A 24,200-nucleotide genomic window follows, 5' to 3' on the forward strand; every position below is an offset into this window, starting at 1 on the left:
ACCTGGGAGTGTGGACACAGTGTAGAGGGCTTTACTGTGTCGCTGACCCTGACCTGGAATGTGGACACACAGTGTAGAGGGGCTTTACTGTGTCTCTAACCCTGACCTGGGAGTGTGGACGCACAGTGTAGAGGAGCTTTACTGTGTCTCTAACCCTGACCTGGGAGTGTGGACGGACGCACAGTGTAGAGGGAGCTTTACTGTGTCTGGGTGTCAGGCAAGGTCACAGAGGAAGGTAGATGAACTCACTGTGGGTGTCTCCGTGCTGGGTGTGTCTCTGCTGGCTTTCCTCTTGCCCGGCTTGTCCTGCTCTGTGCTCGCCGTTCTCCCCTCTCTGTTCTTCAGGACCTTGTATTGTTTCCGCGGTTGGAGGGGGGGCAGCGGTTTGTCCTCCTCTCCCTTCATGTGACGCTCGTACGGCAGCACCAGCCTGGAGACCCCCACAACCCGTCATTGTCCATCCCCCAGGACCAAGCCCCCACGTCATTGAGATGTCTCAAAGCGCTTCACAGGATAGACTCTAAAGTGTAGTGACTGTGTATTTTGTGTCCACAAGCAGTGCCCCCACAAATAGTTGTGGTTCTAACCCCTGAGCCACAGGGACTCCTGTTAGAGGAATCGGCTACGATCAATGATTAGACAAGCGCGGGGTATACAGAGTTTCTCTCCTGTGCACGACCCTCCAGCCCCCACCCCACCAACCCCTTTGTCACAAGCTATCCTCCCCCCCTTGGGGAGACCCTGGCGTGGGGGAGTTCCTACCTCTCGTAGTGTCTCCGCGTACACGTGGCTGCGCTCGTGCTGCCCGGGTTTCCGCCCAGCTCGTCGTAGATGTTTTTCCACAAGCGATTTGTGGTGACCTGCAGGGAGAGGGAGCGTGAGAGAGAGATGGTGGGGTGGGGGGTAGGGGGGGGGTTTTATGGTGGTGGGAGGGATGCAGAGGGGATGGAGAGTTTCTGGGTGCAATCTATATCCCTCTGGATGGAAAGGCAACACTGCCCCACTTTATCGGGGGAAGCAGTAAACCTCATGGAATCGGGGACACGTACACCACAGGGAAGGAGGCCATGCGGGGCCGAGACCCCTTTGATTCCGGTTCAACCCGCAACAAAAGCCCCTCGCGTTCGATGCAGCACCTCGTCACGTCGTCGAGACGTTTCAAAACACTTCACGGGATCTATATTGTAAACTGCAGCGACTGTGCATTTTGTGGGTGAACTCGGCAGCTGATTTACACACAGCAGCGTCCCCACATATATTTGGTGGTGGGGGTGGGGGGAGAATTGCTGACCAGGACAACTGTATGTGTGGGCTGCTGTGGGGGGTCAGACTGAGCTACACTCCTCAGACCTGGTCCTCACATCCTGCAGGTAGAAAGGTCGGGAGGACATCCCAAGCTCACTGGACAGTTAAGGGTTTGCACCTGACCTGGGGGTTGGGATCAAGAGGGTTGGAGTGTGAGCGTGGGGTGGGGTGGGAGGGGAGTCGAAAGCACGATCAAAGAGGAAAGTCTTGAGATGGGCCTTGAAGGAGGAGACGGAGGGGGCGAGGGAGGGTGCGGGGCCGAGGAAGCTTGCATGGAGGGGGTTCAGGGAGGGGTTGAGGTCGAGGAAGGGCCGAGGAATGGGGGAGGGAGGGGGGCAGGGGCGAGGGAGGGGGGGGGTGAGGTGGATTAACTTATTATTACTTGACCAATAAGTGTGCTACTTACCGCTTCATAACCACCGAGCTTCTCCACTGCTCTGTACATGGTCCACAGGTTAACTGGAGGGAGACACGAGATAGAGACCGTGTTAGGGTTAAGGTAACTCACTCTCCTCTCAGACCTGGTTCACAGGGAACCAACCAACCAACCAACCAATCATTGTGTATTGGTTTCCAACCCGACAGCCAATTTGGACACAATGGGCACAACCAGTCATTTTTTCTGGGGGGAAGCGGTGTTGTTTGCTTGGACTTCACTTTACAGTCTTATCCATAGGACGAAGCCTTCAACAATGTGGCACTGACCCCCCGTCCCCCCCACACACCACTGCACCGGAGCGTCAGCCTGGAAAGTCTCCAGGGGAGGGGAGAAAGGGGGAGGAGGTGGGGGAGGGGAGAGTGGGACGAGGGAGGGAGGGGAGGGAGGGGTTGAAATCATGAACCTGCTGCTTTGGAAGTGTTTGGTTCAGGAAGAGATGAGGACTTTGTGTTTGAGCCTCGATGGGGGGGGGGAGAGGGAAGCGAAGGGGATTTGGGGCTGGAGAGAGGGCACACCTTGTTTGAAGCCGAGGTGAGGGATCCTCTCGATTGGCCGGTTGCTCTCCTTCATGAACCTGTACAGGTTGGTGATGAAGTGCTGCTGCTCCAGGCCAGAGGCCTGCACACTGTCCTCTCCCGCTCCCGCTCCGCAGAGCTTCACTGGCTCCGAGCACGGCTCCATCCCATCACATTTCATCTGCCAAGTCAAGCTCCAAGTTACACAGTGTCACCGAGCGAGGGCGGCGGTGGGGGGGGGGGGGTGGAGGAGGGATTATGGACCAAGTGTTATGGACCAAGGGAGGGGGAGGATGGTCACTGTATGTTGACCATTGTGGTGGAGAAGAGGAGAGAACAACAACAAGTACGTATATAGCTCCATTCACACAGAGCAGTGTCTTGGGGGGGGTTCAGAGATGGGAAGAGAGGAGAAGGGACGATAAGGAAAGAAAAGAAGGGGAGGTTGGACAGCTGTTAAGAAAGCGTGTTAGTTTTGGGGCTTTATAAATAGAGGCACAGAGTACAAAAGCAAAGACGTTTTGCTAAACCTTTATAAGTTGTGCAGAGCCTTGAATAGGGCTTAGAGGAGATTTACCAGAATGGTACCAGGGGTGAGGGGCTCCAGTTATGCGGAGAGACGAGAGAGGCTGGGATTGTCCTCCTTAGGGCAGAGAAGGTTGAGGGGAGATTTAATCGACTTGTTCACAATGATGAGGGGTTTTGATAGAGTAGATAGGGAGAAACTGTTTGCACTGGGGGGGTGGGGGGGGGCAGTAACCAGGGGACACAGACATAAGATCATTGGCAAAAAAGATATGGAGACATGTTGTTACCCACAGAGTTGTTACGGTCTGGAACTCACGGCCTGAAAGGGTCGGTGGAAACAGATGCAATAACAACTTTCAAAAGGGAATTAGATAGGAACTTGGAAAGGAAACATTTGCAGGGGTTTGGGGGGTGGGGGAGAGCGCATGGGGGAGTGGGACTGATTGGGTAGCTCTTCCAAAGAGCCGGGGCACAGGCCCGATGGGCTGAATGGCCTCCTTCTGTGCTGTAATATTCTACGATTCTAAGAGGAGAGGAGAGAAGAGAAGGGAAGCGAGTTCAAGTCTAAAAACAAGCCGAACAAACACTCTTCAGCTCATGCACAGCAGTGGGAGGCAAACTGCTGCATTCACAATTTCCACTCACTACAATTCACAGAGCAAATCTTGCTGTTTGTTTATGAGTGGTGGCTATCTGACGTAGCATCGATCAGACAAGGCCACACCACAGAAACCGCCGTTGCTTTTAACTGTGAACCCGGGTCTGTGAATTGGAATGAGCTTACGCACAAAACATTACAATGCGTCACATAAGGCACCTTGGACTGAGGCTGGTCACGGTCTGAGTCACTGCAGTCCTGCCCCTCACAGTCTGAGGACAGTTTCCTCTTGCGAGATCTTCCCTTCAGGTCAGGAGCTGGAAGGCAATCAATGGTGAGCAAAGGGTGAGACAATGGAGTTGGCAACTCAACCCCCGTACCCCAACTCAACCCCCGTACCCCAACTCAACCCCCGTACCCCAACCCAACCTGTGTACACAACAACAAATGACATTTACACAGCGCCTTTCACATCAGGAAGACGTCCCAAGTCGTTGGACAGTCAGGGATCCACACTTGAGCTGGGGGTTGGGATCAGGAGGGGTGAGGGCGGGCGAGGTGGGTAGGGGTAGGAGGGTGACCAAAGGCACGGTTGAAGAGAAGGGTCTTGAGATGAGTCTTGAAGGAGGCAAAGGAGGGGATGAGATGGAAGGACTGTGGGATGGAGTTCCAGAGGGTGGGGACAGAAGAGGCTGAATGCCCGACCAACAGGCAATCTGTGAGGACAGCAGTGGTCATGGAGTCGAGGGTGGAGGCAGACAGGTGGAGTTGGGTATCACCCGCATACATGTGGAATTTGACCCCATGTCTGCGGATAATGTCACCAAGAGGGTACACATAGATGTTGAAGAGGAGGGGACCAAGGACAGAGCCTGAGGAACGCCACACGAGACGGTGTTTACAATGACAGAGCAGGTCACAGTGCGACTCAGAAATACAAACATAGAAACAGGAGGAGGCCATTCAGCCCCTCGAGCCTGTTCAGCCATTTTACAAGATCATGGCAGACTTGTACCACAAGTCCAATTACCTGCGAAGGCCCCATATCTCTTAACACCCTGACCGAACAAACATCGATCCGCTTCAGAAAACGTGAATGGATCTGCCATCCCCAATCCTTTGGGAGGGATAGAAAGAGAGTTCCAGACATCTACAGAACAAGGCTTGAGGGGCTGAATAGCCTAATCCTGTTTCTATGATAAATACCACAATATTTAATTCCCATGACGTCAGCGCAAACAGCAAACAGTGGGTGAGGCCGGTGTGCAGTGAGCGCAAAGCACAGCCTGGGGCAGGGCAGAGGATAGCAGCCACTGGCCTGAGGTTGAACCTCTCCAGTGGGTCTGACCATCAGGTCAGGGGACGAGGAGGGTTTGAGGGTGTGAGCGTGTAAGGTTGTGAGTGTTTGAGTGTGCGAGTGTGAGCCTGAGGTGCCAGGCAGTGAGAGGCTCAGCTCAGATCTCCGTGGTGTGAAAGACCATTTTCATTTTCACACCAACCACAGACACGTGATTGTAAATCCTGCCGATGTGATAGTGAGTCTCTGGGTCTTTAACCTCCAATAAATCTTCACCGACGTTTGGTGTGTGTCTGGACAGGGCTGTACCTAAATTAGCTGCAAATTTACGAGCCCGGTAAGACCCCCCCCCCACCCGCCCCCAGGGGTGATAGCCTCCGGTGGAACTCTACTCGGTTCTGTGGGACGTGATGGGCCCAAACCTGGAGGCCAACAGTAACATGCAGGGACCTTGGCAGAATCTGGGAGGAAAGGCAGCATCTTCCTACTGTACAAACGAAAAAGGGGGAGGAGGAGGAGATAAAGAACTGGTGACCGATCTCACTCCTGAATGTGGGCTGTAAGATCCTGGCAAAAAGGTGATCTCTGAGCAGATGAAGACTGTCCTCAAGCGGGTAATAACCCCAGACCAGACCCGCACGGTTTGGGGCCGAAGATTCCTGGCTGCCCCCTACCTGCGCCCCCACCCCCACCCCCCACCCTGTTTGTCTGCTGCATCGAACCCTTTGCACAGGCCATCAGGAGGGACGAGAGCATCAGAGGTGTCACCATCCTGGGCAGCCACGACATACAAGCCAAGGCATCCCTGTGGATGGATCATGTCTCCGTCCTTTGCGCTAGCCAAAAGTTGGTCTCGAGCTGCCAGGCCTTTGCGACCGGTTTGGGCAAGTCCCGGGAGCCAAGGTCAACCACCAAGAAAACCAGGTGACGTACTTTGGAGACTGGAAAGAACGCAGTCACAGACCAATTGGGGTGAAGCCAGAACTAAATCAAAGCCCTCGGCATCTGGTTCGGGGCTGCCGGGGCGGGTCAGAAAAGCTGGGAGGAGCGTCTAGGTACAGTGAGGACGAAACCAGTGATGTGGCACCGGAGCTCACTGTCCATCACCGGAAAAAACCTGGTGATAAAGCGTGGAGGCCTTCTCAGAGTTTGTGGCCCAGGTCTGGCCGTTGACCACAGCGGTCACCAGAAAGATCTTCCAACTGATCTGGGGGGGTCCAGGTTGGATTGTGTCCGCAGGGATCGATCCATCTTGAAATTCCGGAAGAACGACATCTCAGATCCCGGCGCAATCACCAAGTGGTCTGCGCGGCAGGTAGCCGAGACAGTTCGAAAGGGGGAGAGGCCAGACCCGATCGGGAGATACCCTGCGCCCACAGCCAGCTACGTCTAGCCAAACACCTCGTCGCCGGCCCTGACCAACAGCCGTCAGGACATGGCCCGACTGGCAATAAAATGGAGACAAACCCCCTCCCACCTCAGGGCATGGTCGGTCGAGGTCTGGGCCAGTCAGCACGACCACCTCCTCTTGGAGGGTTGGGACCCGAAGGCGGTTTGGAAAAAGGTGGAAAGGATTCTCTCGCGGGTCGTCCCTGGGGACCTGCTCTACGGCACTCGGTGCTGTCCCAGGATCTCACAGCGCAACCCACAGCGAGCGCCCGGCGGGTCATAAACTCGGTAAAGGAGGCCCTTCGGCTCCCGAAGCCAGAACCGAGGGAACGATGAGGGGAAGGAACGTACCGCTAAACAAACCGAATCTTTTTCGTATCGGGAGAAAAGGAAATAAAATTGTCACAGAAGATGTGGCACTCTGCGAGTGTTTTGAATTGGCATTCGCACCAAATATTACGGTTGTAAATAAATAAGTGCATATTTTAAATAAACTTCCACATTCGCCTAAAAATACAGTCAATACACTTGACGGTAAAATCCAGTGAAGCGCTCGACGACGCAATAAGGCGCTGTATCAGATGCGAGGATTATTATTATTTAACGCAATGAAAACATTTGGATTGAGAACTGGATGAGATTCTCTTGGACTCCAGTCAGCGTCAGATATTGGCTCAAATAGGCTTTGAACCCATCACCACAGAGAGATCGTATAGAACAAGCACCTTCCGCGCCCCCCCTCCACCCCGCCCTCCCCGACTCCCTCCCCCACCTCCCACAACAGCCCCCAAACTGAAAGCAAATCTAAAACAAGTTTGAAGACTGTGTGGAAACAGCACCATAATTAACAGGGGAACTTGGCGCTCGTCAAGGCCGGTGCGTTCATAACCGTCAGCCCACCCCACCCCACCCCACTGAAGATCAGTCGCAATGAAGGAGGCACTTAGGTCCGTCCGATCTCATCCCTCATCACTAACCCCAACACGCCCACACACGAGGTGATAGCTTCACCCACCCCACCACTCCCCACCCCCACCGCAGCCCCTCATTTCACGTACAAACCCAGAAGTGGCTGGGAACACGCAGCAGGTCGGGCAGCATTCATGGAGAGAAGAAAATGAGTTGCATTTCAGGTCTATTTCGTCAGAGCCGGCAGCCTAGGCATTGTTTTCTAAAATGATTGTGAAACACAGGAGTTTCAAACTTCTGGTGTTATTAAACACAAAAGAATTTCCCCTCTTATTACTCACTTCCTCTTTGGAAAAAACAGAGAGAGAGAGAGAGAGAGAGAAAAGCACCCTCACAAGACATCGTTGGTTCCTGAATCCAACCTCCCGTTACTGAGCAGGTGCTTTTCCCCGCTCGTGAGGTGAGCGTTTCACTGATGAGAAGCCCCACGTGAAGGAGCTGTCCGATGGATAAGGCGTTAAAAACCGAGGTTCCCCGACCCACCCGGTCTGTGCCCTGTCCAGACGGACGTTAAAAGATCTCCGTGGCGTTCGGTTTTAACGTCTCATCCGTAGGATGGTGCCTCCCAGCCCTGAGTTGGAGCAACTGTGACACAGCCTTTATTACACTGTATCCCGTGAATCGCTTTGAGACGTCTCGAGGATGTGATAAGGCGCTGCATCAAATGCATGGTTTATTATTATAAAGGTCCTGATGGGGTGGGGATTAAACCCACAAATATCTGACCAGAGGTGTATGTGCTACAGGCGTGTGAGAGCCCTGACTCCAAACTCCTCTCATATTAATTCACGTACAAGGACCACCCTCTCATACGACCAGATAAAAAGGTTTCACTGCAGCCACAATTAGTATTTATTCTGCATTAATATTAATAGGAAAAATATGAAAGGGATAAGAAAACCATTAGGTTTGATCAGATGAATGAATGACTAACAGATTAGCATTGAGAGTGGAGAGTGGGGGGATGAGAAGGGGAAGCCGGCGAACAAGGTGGGTGGTGGAGGGGAGGGGACAGGTGAGGTAGAGGGAGGGGACAGGTGAGATAGGAGGGAGGGGACAGGTGGGTAGAGTTTGAGGAGGTGGGGGGAATGTAAAGGTAAGAAGCAAGACATTAACCAGGACAGAGACAGCGACAGCGACAGAGAAATGACAGAGACAAGCAAAACATCCAGAACTTTAACAAAAAAAGGCACCGAGGGCAAAAGGTTCTGACAAAAGATTATTGACCTGAAACATTAACTCGTTTTCCTCTCTCCATGGATGCTGCCTGACCTGCCGCGTGTTCCCAGTGACTCCGGTTTTTATTACAGAGGCGGTGAGGGCTGTTTCACTGACGTGTGGGAATACAGTGGCTCAGCAATCCCTCCGGATATTAGTAATATAGTACAATAATCTGCACATTCCGTACAGCGCCTTGTGTGTCGGGGGCGACGATGGGGGGGATTCACTGCCAAGTGACTTGACATAAGCCAACACCACGACAACAACGTGCATTTACACAGCGTTTAAACCTGGATAAAGCGGGAGAAAACATGCCTGAGGGAACGGTCCCGCTGGCCAGGGAATTGGTGACTTCTATTTGACACGCGGAGAGGTGGGGGGGTGATGGGGAAGGGGGTGGGGGTGGGTGTGTGGATGAGATACCACTTCGTGACGCCTTGGACACGTGTGCATTCACAGCGTTCTCACGCGAAAGGGCTTTGTCAGAGAAACGTTCGCCCTTGATCTTCAACATGATTGTCTGTGAGTGACCTTCCCCCCCGATCCTCCCCAAGTGTCCGCATCAGCGCAAAGCTGGCTCCATCGTTAATCATTCCTGAGCAGCGCGTGCAGCTCAGAGAGAGACAAATCCCCCCCCCCCCCCCACCCCGAGACTGCTACTGAAACCCCTCATAGCGCTTCGCAAGAGATTACTGGCTGTGTGTAGTGACTGTGCTTCAGGAGGCAAATGCAGCAAGCCGGTTTGCACACTGCAAAAAAAAAAAAACACAGCCCTGCAGTGAATGAGCCATTTTCGCCCTCAAAACACACAGTCACTACACAACCGTCTGGGAGAAACTCTGCTTCTCTTTGCCCAGAGCGCGTGGGCAAACAGCGCGTTTGTTTTGTGTTTTTATTCACCTGGTGATGGTTTGTTTCTCTCCGAGTCTGAATAAAACCTTTGTTTTAGCTCCAAAAAGTGATCTTTCAGCTGTGTTCGTGCCCGGCTCCATCTCTCAGGTATCCCCAGTCACCAGTGAGGGGGAGGACCGGGAAGGGGGAAAGGGGAGGAATAGAGGGGGTGGGGTGGGGGGTGGTTGGGGAGATGACGGTGGAAGAGAGTGGGCTCTCTCGCAGTTGCTCACACTTTACAGTAAATCCCATGAAGGGTTTGGAGATGTCCTCACGGCATGAAAGGCATTGCACCAAATGTATTGCTTGTATTATTAATAATAACAATAATCTTCACATTTGGTACAGAGCCTTATCGCGTCTCGCCGGCGGGGGGGGGTGGGGTGGAGGCGGTGTCGTCTCAAAGGATTTACCGTTAAATGTAGTGACTGAAGAAAATAGCAGCAACTTCCCATCAGCACTGGTGTCAGATACCACAATTTATATAAAACCTTCCTTGTAAACCAGATTCAGCAAAACTGGATATAAGTATTGAGCAAAAGCACTTATATTGTTCCTCTTGCTCCCCTTCCAGCGACGTCACGCGTAGCAAGACTCAGATTAGCTTCCACAGGAATGATTACAGAACTTTCTACAAAAACACTTGTGCCAAAATCCCCCGAGGCTCTGACTCATAACCTGGCCATTCGCAGCCTGGCAATGGGTTAGCTTTTGATGAAGATCTGAAGAAAACTTTGCTGATGTATCAACCAGCTCACGGTGGGGGGTTTGGGGGGGGGTGGTGGAGTGGGTGGTGGGGGTGGAGGGGTGGGTGGTGGAGAGCACTGCTGCAGATGCCATCCTTCAGATGTGACTCTAAAAGTATTTGGGTGGATGTTAAACGATCCTGTTGGACACCAAGAAGGAAGTTTCTCTCCTCGCCAGTGTCCTGGCCAACTATCTGAGATCCAGGTTCAAGTCCTCTATCTCGCTGAGACTTCCGCTGCGATAGACAGCCTGACTTACATCAGCTCCAAGTATGGTTCATAATATTCCCCCCACACCCCCCCCCTCCCTTCCACCCCGGCTTTGGCACTTTGAGACGTCTCAAAGACGTGATGAGGTGTCATCTCAAATGCCGGGTTTATTACTGTTATGATAAGTGGTGACTGGGGGCACACGGGATATATCCTGTGTCTCACTCGCTCACACCATGTCACTGACTGAAATCAAATCCCCTCACACCTCGGTCCTGCTCTGCTCTCAGAGTTTGCACTGTGACTGGCATTTGGACAACAAGATGCTCCTTTTCACACTGATACACACACACACACACAGACACACATATACACTGACACGCACACACACTGACACGCACGCACACTGACATATACAGACACACATACATACACACACACACTGACACACACATGCACACTGACACACTGACAGACACACACACACAGATATACACAGACTGACACGCACAGACAGACATGCACTGATACACGCACACACACATACCGACACACAGACACACACTAACACACACAACAACAGCGACAACAAAATTACATTTGTAAAGCGCCTTTCACGGCGGGAGGATGGCCCAAGGCGCTGGACAGTCAGAGTTTCGGACCCGAGCTGGGGAGGGGGGGGGGGGGGGGTATCGGGGAGGGCGGAGGGCAGCGGGAGATGGGGGGGGGTGAGATGGGGAGATCGAAATCACGGTCAAAGAGGAGTGTCTTGAGATGGGTCTTGAAAGGAGACACACTGACACACACACACGGACACACACACATACAGACAAGACACCAAAATCCCAACCCACTGAGCAAACACTCTGCACCGCCTTCTCACATTAACCAGTGAGTTCCATTTGCTCACTCCGCACTGCGTCTCTATTCCATTTGTATGAACTTTTTTTTATATAAAGCTGCACAATTACAATTGAACTTTCACTGTATATATATATATATATAATTCCCCCTCCCATCCCCTCACCCCCCAAAACCCTCCCCGATAGAAATCATCTGGGCTTCTCTTGCCTAATACTTACCCATTTCGGAGTGTGTGAGCAGAAATGCCTCTCGCTTTACTCCATGCGCTAACTCTCCCTCTCGCTCTCTCTCTCTCTTCACCAGATACACATCAAACAGCACTAAATTTCCAAAGAACCAGCCCAGCCCAGCCTGGGCTCCACAACACGCCTCTCTCCCCGCCTCCTGTCTCTCAATACCACGTGGGACTTGTCGTATGTTTGTGCGTGTTTGTGTGTGTGGGGTGTGTGTGTGTGTGTGTGTGTGCGCGTGCGCACACGTGTCACAGCATACACACATCCCCCTCCTTCCCCAGTCCTGTGTGTGCGTTTCGGGGCAGGCGGGCGGGGGGGGGGAACACTCCCCCACCTCCCATCCCCCATTGATGATGATGTTGGTCACTCACTGCAAGACTCTGAGAGGAGGGACACAAACTGGCCACTAATACACAGTCACTACAGCCATGAAGTGAACAGCCAATTTCATCCCGAAGGGCTTGTCTACCAGGAGACCGCGTGGAAATCCCCGGTCTTTAACAGCCACGAGGGAAGCTCCACAACTGTTCCTCACTTTCCTTCCAAAGGACCTTGTTGGCCCGAACCTTTCTCCTGTGATCTACTTCCTCTTTTGTTGGAGAATGTGTCCAGGTCAACAACAACAACAATATTACATGCGTAAAGCACCTTTCACGTCGGGAGCACATCTGAAGGTGCTGAACTACTCGTGTTTCAGCTGGGGGTCGGGATCGGGGAGGTGGGGGGCGGGGGGGGGAAGGAGGGAGGAGGGTGGTCAAAGGCCGATAAGCAGTGAGTTTGCGTAGTCGAGCCTCGATGTAATGAAGGTGTGTACGAGGGTCTCGGTGGCCTGTGGTGTGAGATAGTGTAGGAGCCGGGATATGAGGTGGGGGGAAGGCAGAGCGGGTCATGGCGCAGATGTGGGGTAGAAAGGATAGTTGAGGGTCAAACAAGACCCCCGAGGTTCCAGACTGTCTCAGCGAGGTGGAGTGTGCAACCATGGATGGTGATGCTGTCAGCGCCTGAGGTGAGGAGGTGCTGACGGGAGCAAATCAGGAGAGCCTCGGTCTTGTTGACGTTCAACTGAAAAAGTTCACTCTCATCCAGAGCTCGATGTCTGACGGACATTCTGTCAGGACAGTGGGTCCTGAAGTCGAGGGTAGAGGCAGAGAGGTAGAATGGATGTGGAAGTTGACCCCATGTCTGCGGATAAGGGAGCATATAGTGGTCAACCCCATTGAAGGCAGCAGAGATGTCCAGGAGGACGAGGATACAGTGGAAGCCCTGGGTGCAGGTCAACAGCAAGAGAGGAACCAGCCCTGCAGCCGGTCACACACTGTCTTCTCACTTCTGGGACATGGTCTGGCTCACAGCCAATGAGGCCACAGCCCATCCCATGTTAATAATAATAATCCTTGCATTCAATACAGCGCCGAGAACCCCAGAGAACCTGCCAAACTTCACAGGGTTTTTACTATGAAGTGTAGTGACTTTGCGGCCTGTAGGTGAACGCAGCAGCCAATCTCCAGCTGATCCAGAAGAGAGAGTCCTAACCTGAGCCTTAATTGCTGAAGGCCAGGAATCAGTTGAGGACCCGACGCTGTGTTGATACTCTAACTACAGCGAGAGAAACACACCCCGGGATGCAATGGTTTCTGTGCTCCGGGTGGTGGGGGGGGGGAGTGGGTGGGGTGGGGGCGCTGGTTGGAGGGGGAAAGGGGGAGCGACTGGTTCAGGAGGGAGAGGCCGTGTTCGGCTAGCGAAGGTGAAAGTGAAGTTGTAGGAGACACAGAGGGTGTCGGAGAGAGGATGTAAAAATGACAAAGGGGATGTGAAATAGAGGCAAGCGGTTTAGAAGAATAAAGCACACAGCGTCCAGGATAGAGGGTTGTCTTCAGGTCAGAAAGTAATCTTTACATTCACTTTGGGAGGATATACCGCGAAGGGCAGCGACTGCGTATTTTATAGGCGAATGCGGCAGCTAATTTGCACAAACACGATGGGGAATGGGAATAGAGAGGTCCACTGAGAGAGAGAGTGGACACCAGTGCGGACACGATGGGGGAAAGAGCAGGGGATTGGGTTTGGAGTACAGAGCTCGATGCAGGAGATAAAAACCTGCATAGATACAGAGGACAAATGTCCTTTTTGTGGCTGTGAATTATCTTTCTTGGTTAGTAGCTCAGCATCAAGCGCCTCCTTGACGAAGCATTCTGCTTCTGTAGAAAAGGACCCAAGTTAAACATCGTCGGGCATCAGAGAAACCTGTGTGTTTGCTCCATAACCGGATACCAGAGGAAGTTAGCCGGGGGAGGGCGTTAGATATAGCTCGACAGCACAGGGGGCAATACTCAGAGAACTAGATATCGCAGCTTGTGTGTGTTTGTGCAAGTGTGTGAGTGATTGTGGACAGGAGTGAGCGTGTTTGTGTACAGGTGTGAGTGCGCGCGTATAGTGTATGTGGATATGAACGTACGGATATGTGTGCGTGTGTGTGAGTGTGAGCGCATGGATGAGCATGCGTGGAACTATAACCAGATAATGCGTGCGGTAACTTGGTGAGAAACTGCTTAAGTGGCCATCACTAGTGATGGTAAAGAACGGTGGACGGAGTTTACATCATTCCACACGCCACACGCCACCAAAATACACAGTCACGACACTCAGCCATGAAATCCTGTGAAGCGCTTTCAGAGACTCGATGGCGCGATGCCAAGTGTGAAGATTGTTGTTATTTTCCGTCGAGCTGTTTGCCGATCGGTCATTGAGGGGACAAACGGAGGCTTTAACCGTGACGGTGAGAAACCCAATAAAGCTGACTGACTCCTGGCTCCCGAGGGATCTTCACTCAGCTCCAATTATAAAACGGCCTGTTTGTCACTGTCAGTAATCTCATCGGAATAACAAATAATCCTTGCACTTGACATAGCGCCTTCTCACATGATTCTTGTTGCAAGGATTATTATCATGTCTTCGAGACGTCTCAACGTGCCTAACAGAGTAACGCGGCAGCCGATTGCGCACAGCAGCGTCCCCACAAACAGCCGTGGGTTGAGGGACCAAATTATTTTGCTTTATTTTGACGGGATTATTAGCCACCCCTGGAAAGCGATCGGCCGATCGACTAACAACCGGGTTCCTACTGACTGCTGGTAAACAGAGGCGCGTGTGCGTGTTTGTGTGGAGTAAGGAAACTTGCCCAGTGTTTCGCCCGGGAATCGAACCCGGGTCTCTCGCTTGCGAGGCGAATGCTCTAACCGCTCAGCTACAGGGATCCTCCGGAAATGCGAGGATTGCCAACGGGAGATGCGCTTCATCACGGGACTGAGCGCAGATACAGGCTTGTCGTTAACCACCCCCCCCCTCCACCCCCCACCCCTTGTTCTCTGCAAAGACGAATGGTTTGAAAGGTACACATTCCTCTCTCCGATCAGTCGACCTCCTGGCCGCAACGGCTCACGATTACCGCCGCGTTCGCACGCGGTTCGCACGTTGTTTCGCCCGCAAATTATACAGTCACCGCACCTTGCAGTATACTCTGCGAAGCGCTTTGAGGCGTCTCGAAGACGCGACCAGGCGCTACATCAAATGCAAGGATTATTATTATTATTATGAATGCTTGCACGCTGAAAACGATACACCTGGGTTAGTTAACACATGGTTTACACATGTATTATAGGCCTTGATATCTCCCCCCCACCCCACCCCACCGGCGACGCGACGTGAATTATATTTTGTCGGTTGGCTGCACGGGGGGGGTTTTCCCCTTCGCAGCCCGTGATGGGAGCCGCTGTGTGAATGATAGTGAAAGTGCACATCACAACCCAGGCTCAGCACTAACCTCTCGCTGGGGTTTCCTGTCCCAACCGCACACCACACTTTACCGTCACATAACGGACTCTTTCCAGTTTTTCCGGAAATTCAGCACATGCCTCACCCCTCCCCCCCCCCCCCACACACCCCCTCCCCCCACTCCAAGCCCGTTACACTGCCCCCCTCCCCAGCCCAACCCATTACACTGCCCCCTCCCCCCCCAGCCCCATTACACTGCACCCCTATCCCCCACCCCAGCCCATGACATTGCCTCCCCATTAGATTGCCCCCCGCATCCCATTACATTGCCCCTCAGAGCATTACACTGCCCCCCAGCCTATTGCACACCCCAGCCCATTACACTACCCCCTCAGCCTATTACACTGCCCACACACCCACCCCCCCCCCCCTCCCCAGCCCATTAGATTGCCCCTCCAGGCCATTACACTGTCCCCATCTCATTACACTGCAGCAACAACAACAACAACAATCCTAATGATGGTCGTCACTAAAGCCCAAATTTTGTGGTTGTGTGTGTTGTGTGTCTGTGGGTGAGTGTCTGCGGGTGAGTGGGAGTGTGTGTGAGAGAGAGTGTCTGTGGGTGAGTGGGAGCGTGTGTGGGAGTGTGTGTTTGATAGAGAGAGTGAGTCTGTGTGTGAGCGGAGGGAGGGAGGGAGTGTGCGTGTGAGTGTCTTCGTGTATGTGTGTGTGAGTAAGTTGTTGGTGAAGTTGTGTATTTCCAAAACAACATTTCGGTATCAAACAGATGCTTTCACATCCTACCCATCTCTGCCAATGAACCTCCTGCCCACCCGGTTACTTTGCACCTTGTGCCTTTTCTATGTGGGCAGTGAAAAGTAATTGCCGCACAATCTTGTTTCTCCCCCCCCCCTCGTGTGAGGACACTTACATCATTAGAAAACAATATATATATATATATATATACATATATACATGCACACACATACATACAATACAGTATAGATTAGATATTTGTGGAAATCAGTTAGTAAATATATTTACAAAGCTTCTCCACCCAAAATTCCCTCACCTCCTTTGTCCTAAAATGTAAGACTGCATAGTCCGTGCGGTAGGTCTCTCACTAACCCCATTCCGTCCCCTCACCCCCCTATGTACTGTGATCTGATCACATTCCCTTTCTCCCCTTGAGACGTGTAAGAGAGACCTGCATCAAGAGATGACCTGCTTCTGTTTGAGACAGCCTCTCCGCCAACACCATTCGGTGAAGGGCTTTGAGACGTCTCGAAGAAGACGTGATAAGGTGCTGTATCAAGTTCAAGGAAGTCTCTGGAAGGTCCCAACTTCCCCGCACCCCCCAACTCTCCCCCCCCACCCCTCACCACTAACCTTCTTCGCTTGCTTTCAATCCTCTGGCTCTGGGATGAATGACCCCCACAGCAAAGCTCGTGGCGTGGCCAGGGTGGGGTGGAGGGTGGGGGGGGGTGGGGAAGGTGTGGGGAGCCTGAAGTAGACCTGATTGTTACAGACGCCCAGAGACGAGAGCGCACCGATCACACCGGCCGTCGCTCTCAGCTCTCGTGGGTTGCGCGATCCAGCGGGTTCTGGTGCTCGAGATGAGGGGGAAACACTCGCTCAAACTGCAAACAGTATCGCACGGGTCCTTGGGGTATTTCAGTCAGGCTGCTCTCCACGTGTGCAAACCAGGTCAGTGTAAAACTGCAGCGTTGCTATAAAAAGGCAATTTCCATTGTATCGCTGCCTCGTTTATATTTGGCTGAATTCTGTTTTAATCCACTCACAGTCAACGAATACCCAGCACGAGAAGAGGAGAGGGGAGAGGAGGGGAGGCGAGGCGAGGGGAGGGGAGGGAGGGGAGGCGAGGGGAGTGGAGGCGAGGCGAGGGGAGCGGAGGCGAGGGGAGGGGAGCGGAGGGGAGGGGAGGGGAGCGGAGGCGAGGGGACACTTTCCATTTGGGATTTTGTCAAAGTGGAAACAGCAATTAACAAATCCACTTTTATGTTTTTAAACGCTGTCAGCACTCCTCCCTCCTTCTAGGTCAATGCTTAGAGATAATAGTCAAGCTGCCTCTGCACCAAGTCCACACTCCCAGGTCAGGGTTAGAGACCCAGTAAAGCTCCTCTATACTGTGCGTCCACACTCCCAGGTCAGGGTTAGAGACCCAGTAAAGCTCCTCCACACTGTGCGTCCACACTCCCAGGTCAGGGTTAGAGACCCAGTAAAGCTCTCTGGTTTCACAGGGCAGGTGGGAGTGTCAGGGCCTCATTTCACCTGCGGGCGCCAATCTGCACGACAACCGATGAGAACCCGAGAGGGGGGCCTGGGGTGGTGTTGGGGGGGGTGAGATGTCACATTACCCGTTGAGCTGCCTGAACAGCACCTTCTTACATCGTTGTTTCTGATCACATTTTAAATGGCACTTATTAACACATTGAGTGCCGAGTTCCTGGCTGCTTGCACCCCGATCTTCCCTCCTCCGCACACGCCCCCACCTCTTGTTTGACGCTGTTTCTTGGGCTACGGTATGAAACAGGAACCTCGAAACAGGAGGATGTCCTTCTGCCCATCCAGCCTTATTCCATGACCTTATTAGGGTCACAGCAGTTCCCATGTCTCCGCCACTCTCTACCCCTCTTAAGTGCAATGCAAGAAAACAGGTGCAGACAAGATGGGCCAAATGGCCTCTTCTATGCAATGGACTTCCTGCTGCCTGTACATACCACCCTTTATTAGGGAAAGCTCAGGACATTGAACTCACAGTCTTGGCTGGCTCCGCGCAGTGCTGGGGGTGGGGGAGCTCTGCTGCTTTCCTGGCGTCTCCGTCCTTCCGGGGGTGGTGGTGGGGTGGGGGGGGGGGGAGAGAGAGATAGAGAGAGGAGGTCAGAGAGGCAGGGCAGTGAGGGAGGTACAACGAGCAAAACTTCTGAGTGTGCAAAGGGGGTTGATTGATGCTAAAAGAGACTTGATGGTATCTGTCCCTTCCGGTCACCCCTTGAAGCGAGCAGCTTTGACGACATCTACAGTTAAAACACTCCTCCATTTTTGCTCAACTAGTGGGATGAATACATGAAATTTTTAAAAATTTGATTTCTTAAAACTGCCCTCGAGTTGTTTTTCTTCCCTCTCTCTCCCCCTCCCCCACACACCACGAAGGGGTTAACAGCGTAAAACAAAAACCACAGCAACTGTCCCATCAGTCATTCTGTCAAGAATTCGGTGTCCTGTAATGAGTCACCCACCCACCCAGTCATTTCCTACCCCTCGAGCACAGCTGGTCCTTGTGGCGAGTGAAAGCCTTTTCGGGATTTTAAGCACCTGCCGAGAGCATCTGCCGAGAGCCACCGGGCTGATCATTCCCTGGGTCAACAACAACAACAACAACAACGCCGCCGCCCTTCACACCAGGTAGCTCCTCGGGTGACTGCACAGCCTGGCACTGAGCAGNCCCCCCCGTTTACTGCAGGCTCGATGACCCGCTTTGTCTTTATCACCTCCTGCCTGTCTCTGTCCTCCCTGCAACGTTACTCACCGAGGTGCCCGCTGCCAGCCAACCCGCCTCCACAGACGGCGTGGGCACTAAACGGCACGGAACAAACTCCGGACGCTGACAGGCACCAGCCATTGATTGCGCGGAGGCTGCTTTGGTGTCTCCAACGTGAGACAGTTGCTGCTTTAAGGAGGTCAGAGCTTTAGCTAGGTCACACCGCACAGCGAATCATCTTCCCGCTCCACAAGATGCCTTTGACACACGTCGGAGAGGTTCTCGGGCCACCTCCGTCAAGTGCTATCGTAAGCAAATGCGGCAGAAACGTCCAGTCACAAATTAAATGAGCGATTCAGCCCGGCTGCCCTCCCCTCTCCTGTAAGTGCCACAGGATGTTTAACGTCCACCTCTTAACAGGGCACAGACCTAACGGTTTCATGTCTCTGCCAAAGAGATAACCTCAGACAACGCAGTCCCCCACCCCTAACCCCCCTCCCAACCAGCGCACCCCCACCGCCCTGAGAGAGCTCAAGTTCCAATTGATGCAATTCAATCTGAGTGATCTCTGAGCCAAAGGCCGGGCTGGTAAAGGCTTAATCTCAGCCGTGGGACAAGGAGATGGTCGACCAGGGTAAGGAATGACAAAAACAGAGAGGGCAAACCAGCCCTGTTTGTTCACGGGTAGTGCAGAGGGAGCTTTACACTGACTCTAACCCATGCTATCTCTGACCTGGAAGTGCGGACGGATTGTGTAGAGGAAACTTTACTCCGTATCTAACCAACACTGTAGTTTATAGTTACACACAGGTTTACAAGCAGAAATGATTCATACACTTACTGAAATTGCGCTACTTACTGTTGTTGTTCTGTGTCACCAATGTTTTTCCCTCCATCAAAGGGTTAAAAAATCCCAGACCACAAGCACTGCCCCATCAGTCATTGCGTTCCAGCCTTCGCTCCCTCTCTGAATCACCCCTAGCGCAGTCAGGGCAGAGTGGGCTGGGCAAGGCTGGGGCCAGGGCTGGGTTGAGGCAGGTCTGGGCAGGGCAGGGGGCAGGGCTGGGCATACTGGGTAGGGCTGGGGCACAGCCGGGCAGGGCAGAGGTGGCTGGGCAGGACTGAGCAGAGCTGGACGGGGCAGAGGTAGCTGGCAGGGCTGGGCAGGGCAGGGCAGAGGTGGCTGGGCAGGACTGAGCAGAGCTTGGCAGCTCATAGACAGGGCTGGGCTGGGGTAGGGCTGAGCAGAGCTGGGCAGGCAGAGGTGGCTGGGCAGACATGGACCAGTTGTCCTCTGGTTGGTTTTTCTGCGGATCAGCAAAGAGGACAATCCGTGTGCTGGAGGAAATATGCCCCGCGCCACACAATCAATAGTACAGCAATGAGGAGCCAAGTCTATACATCCTTCCGTCTACACGGTCTAAATCCTCATCAATCGCACCTACGCACTGTCCAGTCTAATTAATTACGCCGAACACTCTCAAAGTTCTCGAAAAAAGGAATGAATTTCAGAAATTATCCAAAATTCTGCACAGAGCCTGGAAGATTACAAGGCTCAGAGGATTCCAGGCCTCCAGGTCTGGGCAGAGTGATCTGTGACTATGAAAATGGGCAAAGGGTTCGTGCTAATTCAGTAGCGTATGAGGGGTCATGGGAACCTGGGTGAGAGATGGGTTGAAGAAGCTCCTTTTAGTCGGGTTGGTCTTCCACCAGGAATTTTGCCATTTCCGACAAGTTTGCGCTGAAACACAACAAAGCAGGGTTTTCCCTCTTTGAACTTGTAGCTCACTGAGCGAGCGAAGAGCCGGGTTGATGGATGCGGAACTGTCTTTCTTCTTACCGAGCAAATCAAAGGCTCAGAGATTGAAAAAACCAGGGCTTTGGAAAGTAAAACTGTGACATGTGTGGGAGGCACCAGCCTGCATCAGAGATAAAAACACGACACTGTGCCAAAGATAACATCAGATAACACACAACCTCAATGTTCACTTGCAACCCACTTCTGAATTTACTACGTCTTCTTTCACATTATTGCATCCGCTTCCTTATCACTCATTTCCACCTTTCGTTTCTTGTTATTAATGGGATGTTGAATATTCGGCATCTCTCTTGTGTACAAGAACTTTGTTTTTTCCACACACGTGTGTGTGTGTGTGTGTGTGCGCGCGCGCGTGTGCGTGCGCGTGTAACTATCATGAGACAAGCTGAGCCCATTATGGATAGTGCAAGCCGTGCAGAATTCTGGGCGGCTTGAATTGTATTAAATTTTACTGTTTAAAAGGAAATTTGCGTCGGTCTTTACTTGACCGCAGGCTCACACATTTAATTCATCCTCACAATAATACACTCCTGACAACTGGTCTCTCCGAAGGGCTCGACGACACGTTAACAACAACGCCAATTGCATTTATAGAGCGCCTTTCACGTCCCAAGGCGCTGGACAGTTAGGTCGGTACCCCCGAGCAGGGGGGTCAGGGTGAGGGAAGGAAGGGAGCGAGGAGGGGGCAGAGAGTCAAGCCGAAGGCACGGTTGTTAAGACATATGTATAAATCTTCGAGAAATAAATATGGTCAGGTTATTGACAACGGCGTGGCTTAAATTGGTAGTAACAAGTTAAAACAGGGTCGAGTTACCAGGAGTAACAAGACAAGGAGGTCGAACCATCACCTTTGCCCTTTCCCAAGACCTTCCACAAGCGATTCCCAGCAAATCCCCCCAGAACATCCTATGTCGGGGATCTCCCTTGGGCACTTGCCCACCCCCCCGTGCGGAGATATAATTGTGGCATTCCCTTTCTTGCTCCCGATGACTCCAGGTCAGAATTCTGAGCCAAAAGGGTCAAGTCTTGAGTTTGACCTCAGGCACTTATGAAGAACGTTCCGCCGTCCTCTACGAGACAGTATCTAACACTGAATTAATTAAATAAACAGCTGGAACATTCCATCCGGAGCAGCCCCCGGACTGTCTCGTGAGAGCCAACTTTCTACAGTTGAACGTCAACGATACCGAAGCTCTCCTGATTCGCTCCCATCAGCGCCTCCGTACCTCAGACGCTGACAGCATCACCATCCATGGTTGTACACTCCACCTCGCTGAGCCAGTCCCGAACCTTGGGGTCTTGTTTGACCCTCAACTATCCTTTCTACCACATTCGCGCCATGACCCGCTCTGCCTTCCCCCCCACCTCCACACCATTGCCCGGCTCCGACACCATCTCACACCGCACGCCCCCGAGACCCTCATACACACCTTCAGTACATCGAGGCTCGACTATGCAAACTCACTGCTTGTCGGCCTCCCCCACTCATCCCTCCACAGGGATCATCCAGAACCCTCTGTGTCCTCTCCCGCACCAGGCTCCGTGAGCCTATCACCCCCATCCTCATCCAACTCCACCGGCTTCCCATCACACAGAGCATACAGTTCAAGATCCTGGTCCTCACCTTCAAAGCTCCTCATGGTTTTGCTCCTCCCGACCTCTCCAACCTCCTAACCCCCTACCGCTCTGTTCCCTCCCTCTGCTCAGCGGGATCTGGTCTGCTTCACGTCCCCCGCCTGGCTCTCCCCACTATCGGCGGGCGGGTCTTCCGCCACTCTGCACACACCCTCTGGAACTCCATCGGGCAGTCCCTCCGTCTCGTCCCCTCCCTTGCCACCTTCAAGAACCATCTCAAGACCCTCTTCTTCGACTGTGCTGTGCTTTCGATCTCCCTGCTTCCCCCACCCTGGACTCCCCCCACACTGTGTGTGCATCGTCCTGGAGCTCAGCGGTTAGAGCACTCGCCTCACAAGCGAGAGACCTGGGTTCGATTCCCGGCCGGGAGTCAAACTTTGGGCAAGTTACCTTAACTCCCCACACACGCCTGATAATAATCCCTCAAGAAAAAAAAAACTATAATAAATTGGTCACTTCAACCCACGGCTGTTTGTGGGGACACTGCTGTCCGCAATGGGCCTGCCGCGTTTCGCTCACAAATTACACAGTCAATTCCCTTTACAGTGTATCCTGTGAAGCGCTTTGAGACGTCTCGAAGATGCAATAAGGCTCTGTATCAAATGCAATATTATTATTGGGGCTGTGTGTGTGTGTGCAGGGATAGTGGTGCAGAAGTGTTGTGTGTGCGGGTGTTGTGTGTGCGGGTGTGGGGGGTTCGTGTGTGTGCGGGGGGCTAGGGTGGGGAGGGGGCTGCGGTGTGTGCAAGGGTGGGGTGGGGGGACAGGGTTGCGCACAGGGGTGGCTTCATTGCCAGTGGTGCAATCACTGGCTGTCTTTACCAGATCGTGGGCACTTCCCTCCCTCCCCCCCCCCACCACCCCCTCCGCCCTCTGGTCTCACCACCTCACCTTTGTAACTGATGTTTGTGGGAGCTTCTTGGTCTCGTGGCTCCCCCTCACGGACATCTCCAGTAATGAGGGGAAGTGGGGTTGTTCAATCCCTGCCTCTCTCTCTCTCTCTCTCTCTCTGCCCCGGAGCAGGATCCGAACCGGCTCTGAGCCACGTGAAACAGTGGAAATAACACATGGCTCCGGACTGGGGCCGTTTTCAATCAGCCACAACCACCTCACGCCCGGAGGCACGTCCCGGAGACACCGTATAGCACACAACGCACGCGACGGGAGAAATAATGGAGCGGTTTGATTTTCCCCCACAACCTTCAGCAACTACACCCCTCACTTCTGGAACTCCCTCCTCCTTACCCACGGTCTTGCTTGCACACCCCATCTCTACCCACCTTTAAATCCCACCTATCCCTTCGACCGCCCCCCCCCCCACCACGCGCATTACCCCGCTCTGCGCCCAAAACTAACCCTCGTGGCAAAGCGCTCCGAGACATTATACTTGGGCCAAGGGATCTTTGCATAAGACGCAAATTGCTGCTTGGTTTGAGGTGTTGACCAAAAAAAAAAAAAAATGGTTACGCACAAATTTCCAACCCACATTCTTTGTTCAATCTATTTGTTTCCTTGACAGAAAAACTGACGAGAGAGAGAGAGAGAGAGACACAGAGGTGGTGGTGGGGTGGGGGGGGGGGGGGGGGGAAGGGGAGTGAAGAGAAAAGAGTTTCATTCTCAGAACAGCAAAACATTCATAATGTAAAAACCCTTCAAATTTCATCGGCCTTTTTGGAGAGTTCCAGGAACCGAAGTTTTGTGGTTTGAATGACGCATATGTACTTGTGAAAGTACAGTTATATTGCAGCAACTTTGAAGTGTTTTGACACTTGTTCGAAGCAGGACAGAAGAATTGTCCCATTCTGAGTTGAACGGGACACGATCAACTGCTCATTGCCGTTACTGTACTGACAATAAGCGGCTCTGACAGTAATTACCTTTTGATGCACTTCGACGCGATAAGTTCCTTATCGTTCAGGGGTTCAAGAGGATTGATAAAAGATATATGCGCGCGTGTGCGTGTGCGTGTGAGAGAGACAGAGCGAAATAGTTGGGGAGAAAACCTAACAATACGATGCGGTTCACAACTTATGTCGCTCCTTTCGCATTGAGGGGACATCCCAAAACGCCGCACAAGTCTGGGTGGGCAGGTGCAAAGCCCCGTTTATATGTAAATTGTGTTGCGTTGGGAAGCCTTCTGGTGTGAAAGGCGCCATACAGATTTAATTTCTTGTTGTCGTACGATAAGCCGAGGGCGGGGGAGGGAAAGATGACCGAAAGCCTGTCAAATTGCATTCGATTCTGACTACCGCGAGGGAAGTCTTTCCTT

At 52.8% G+C, this 24,200-nt stretch overlaps 2 protein-coding genes across 2 annotated transcripts in view; one reads left to right on the forward strand and one right to left on the reverse strand.

Annotated features, from left to right (window-relative positions):
* The window catches only part of aspdh (aspartate dehydrogenase domain containing), a 3,106-nt gene extending 3,029 nt beyond the window's left edge, over positions 1 to 77 (forward strand). The window contains exon 6 of the mRNA XM_042344419.1: positions 21 to 77. Within this exon, the coding sequence (XP_042200353.1) occupies positions 21 to 77 (57 nt within the window). The remainder of the gene's footprint in view (positions 1 to 20) is intronic.
* A 136-nt stretch (positions 78 to 213) lies between these two features.
* On the reverse strand, positions 214 to 11,367 carry LOC103191436 (AT-rich interactive domain-containing protein 5A). The gene is made up of 6 exons (XM_042344420.1): positions 11,191 to 11,367; positions 3,605 to 3,702; positions 2,260 to 2,440; positions 1,712 to 1,764; positions 763 to 860; positions 214 to 430 (listed from the first exon to the last, which is right to left on the reverse strand). Exons 1-6 carry the CDS (start codon positions 11,192 to 11,194, stop codon positions 214 to 216), a joined length of 651 nt encoding a protein of 216 aa, XP_042200354.1. The 5' UTR covers positions 11,195 to 11,367.
* Positions 11,368 to 24,200: the final 12,833 nt, after the last annotated feature.

Source organism: Callorhinchus milii, unplaced genomic scaffold (genome assembly GCF_018977255.1).
Source record: "Callorhinchus milii isolate IMCB2004 unplaced genomic scaffold, IMCB_Cmil_1.0 Scaffold28, whole genome shotgun sequence".
NCBI lineage: Eukaryota > Metazoa > Chordata > Chondrichthyes > Chimaeriformes > Callorhinchidae > Callorhinchus > Callorhinchus milii.

Bases quoted from the DNA above. Each gene is read 5' to 3' on its own strand.
- LOC103191436 (XM_042344420.1), bottom strand. The intron at 2,441-3,604 runs GTGCCTTATGTG...TTGACTTGGCAG, and splicing joins GTGACCAGCCTCAGTCCAAG to ATGAAATGTGATGGGATGGA. The intron at 861-1,711 runs GTAAGTAGCACA...CTCTCCCTGCAG, and splicing joins AGCTCGGTGGTTATGAAGCG to GTCACCACAAATCGCTTGTG.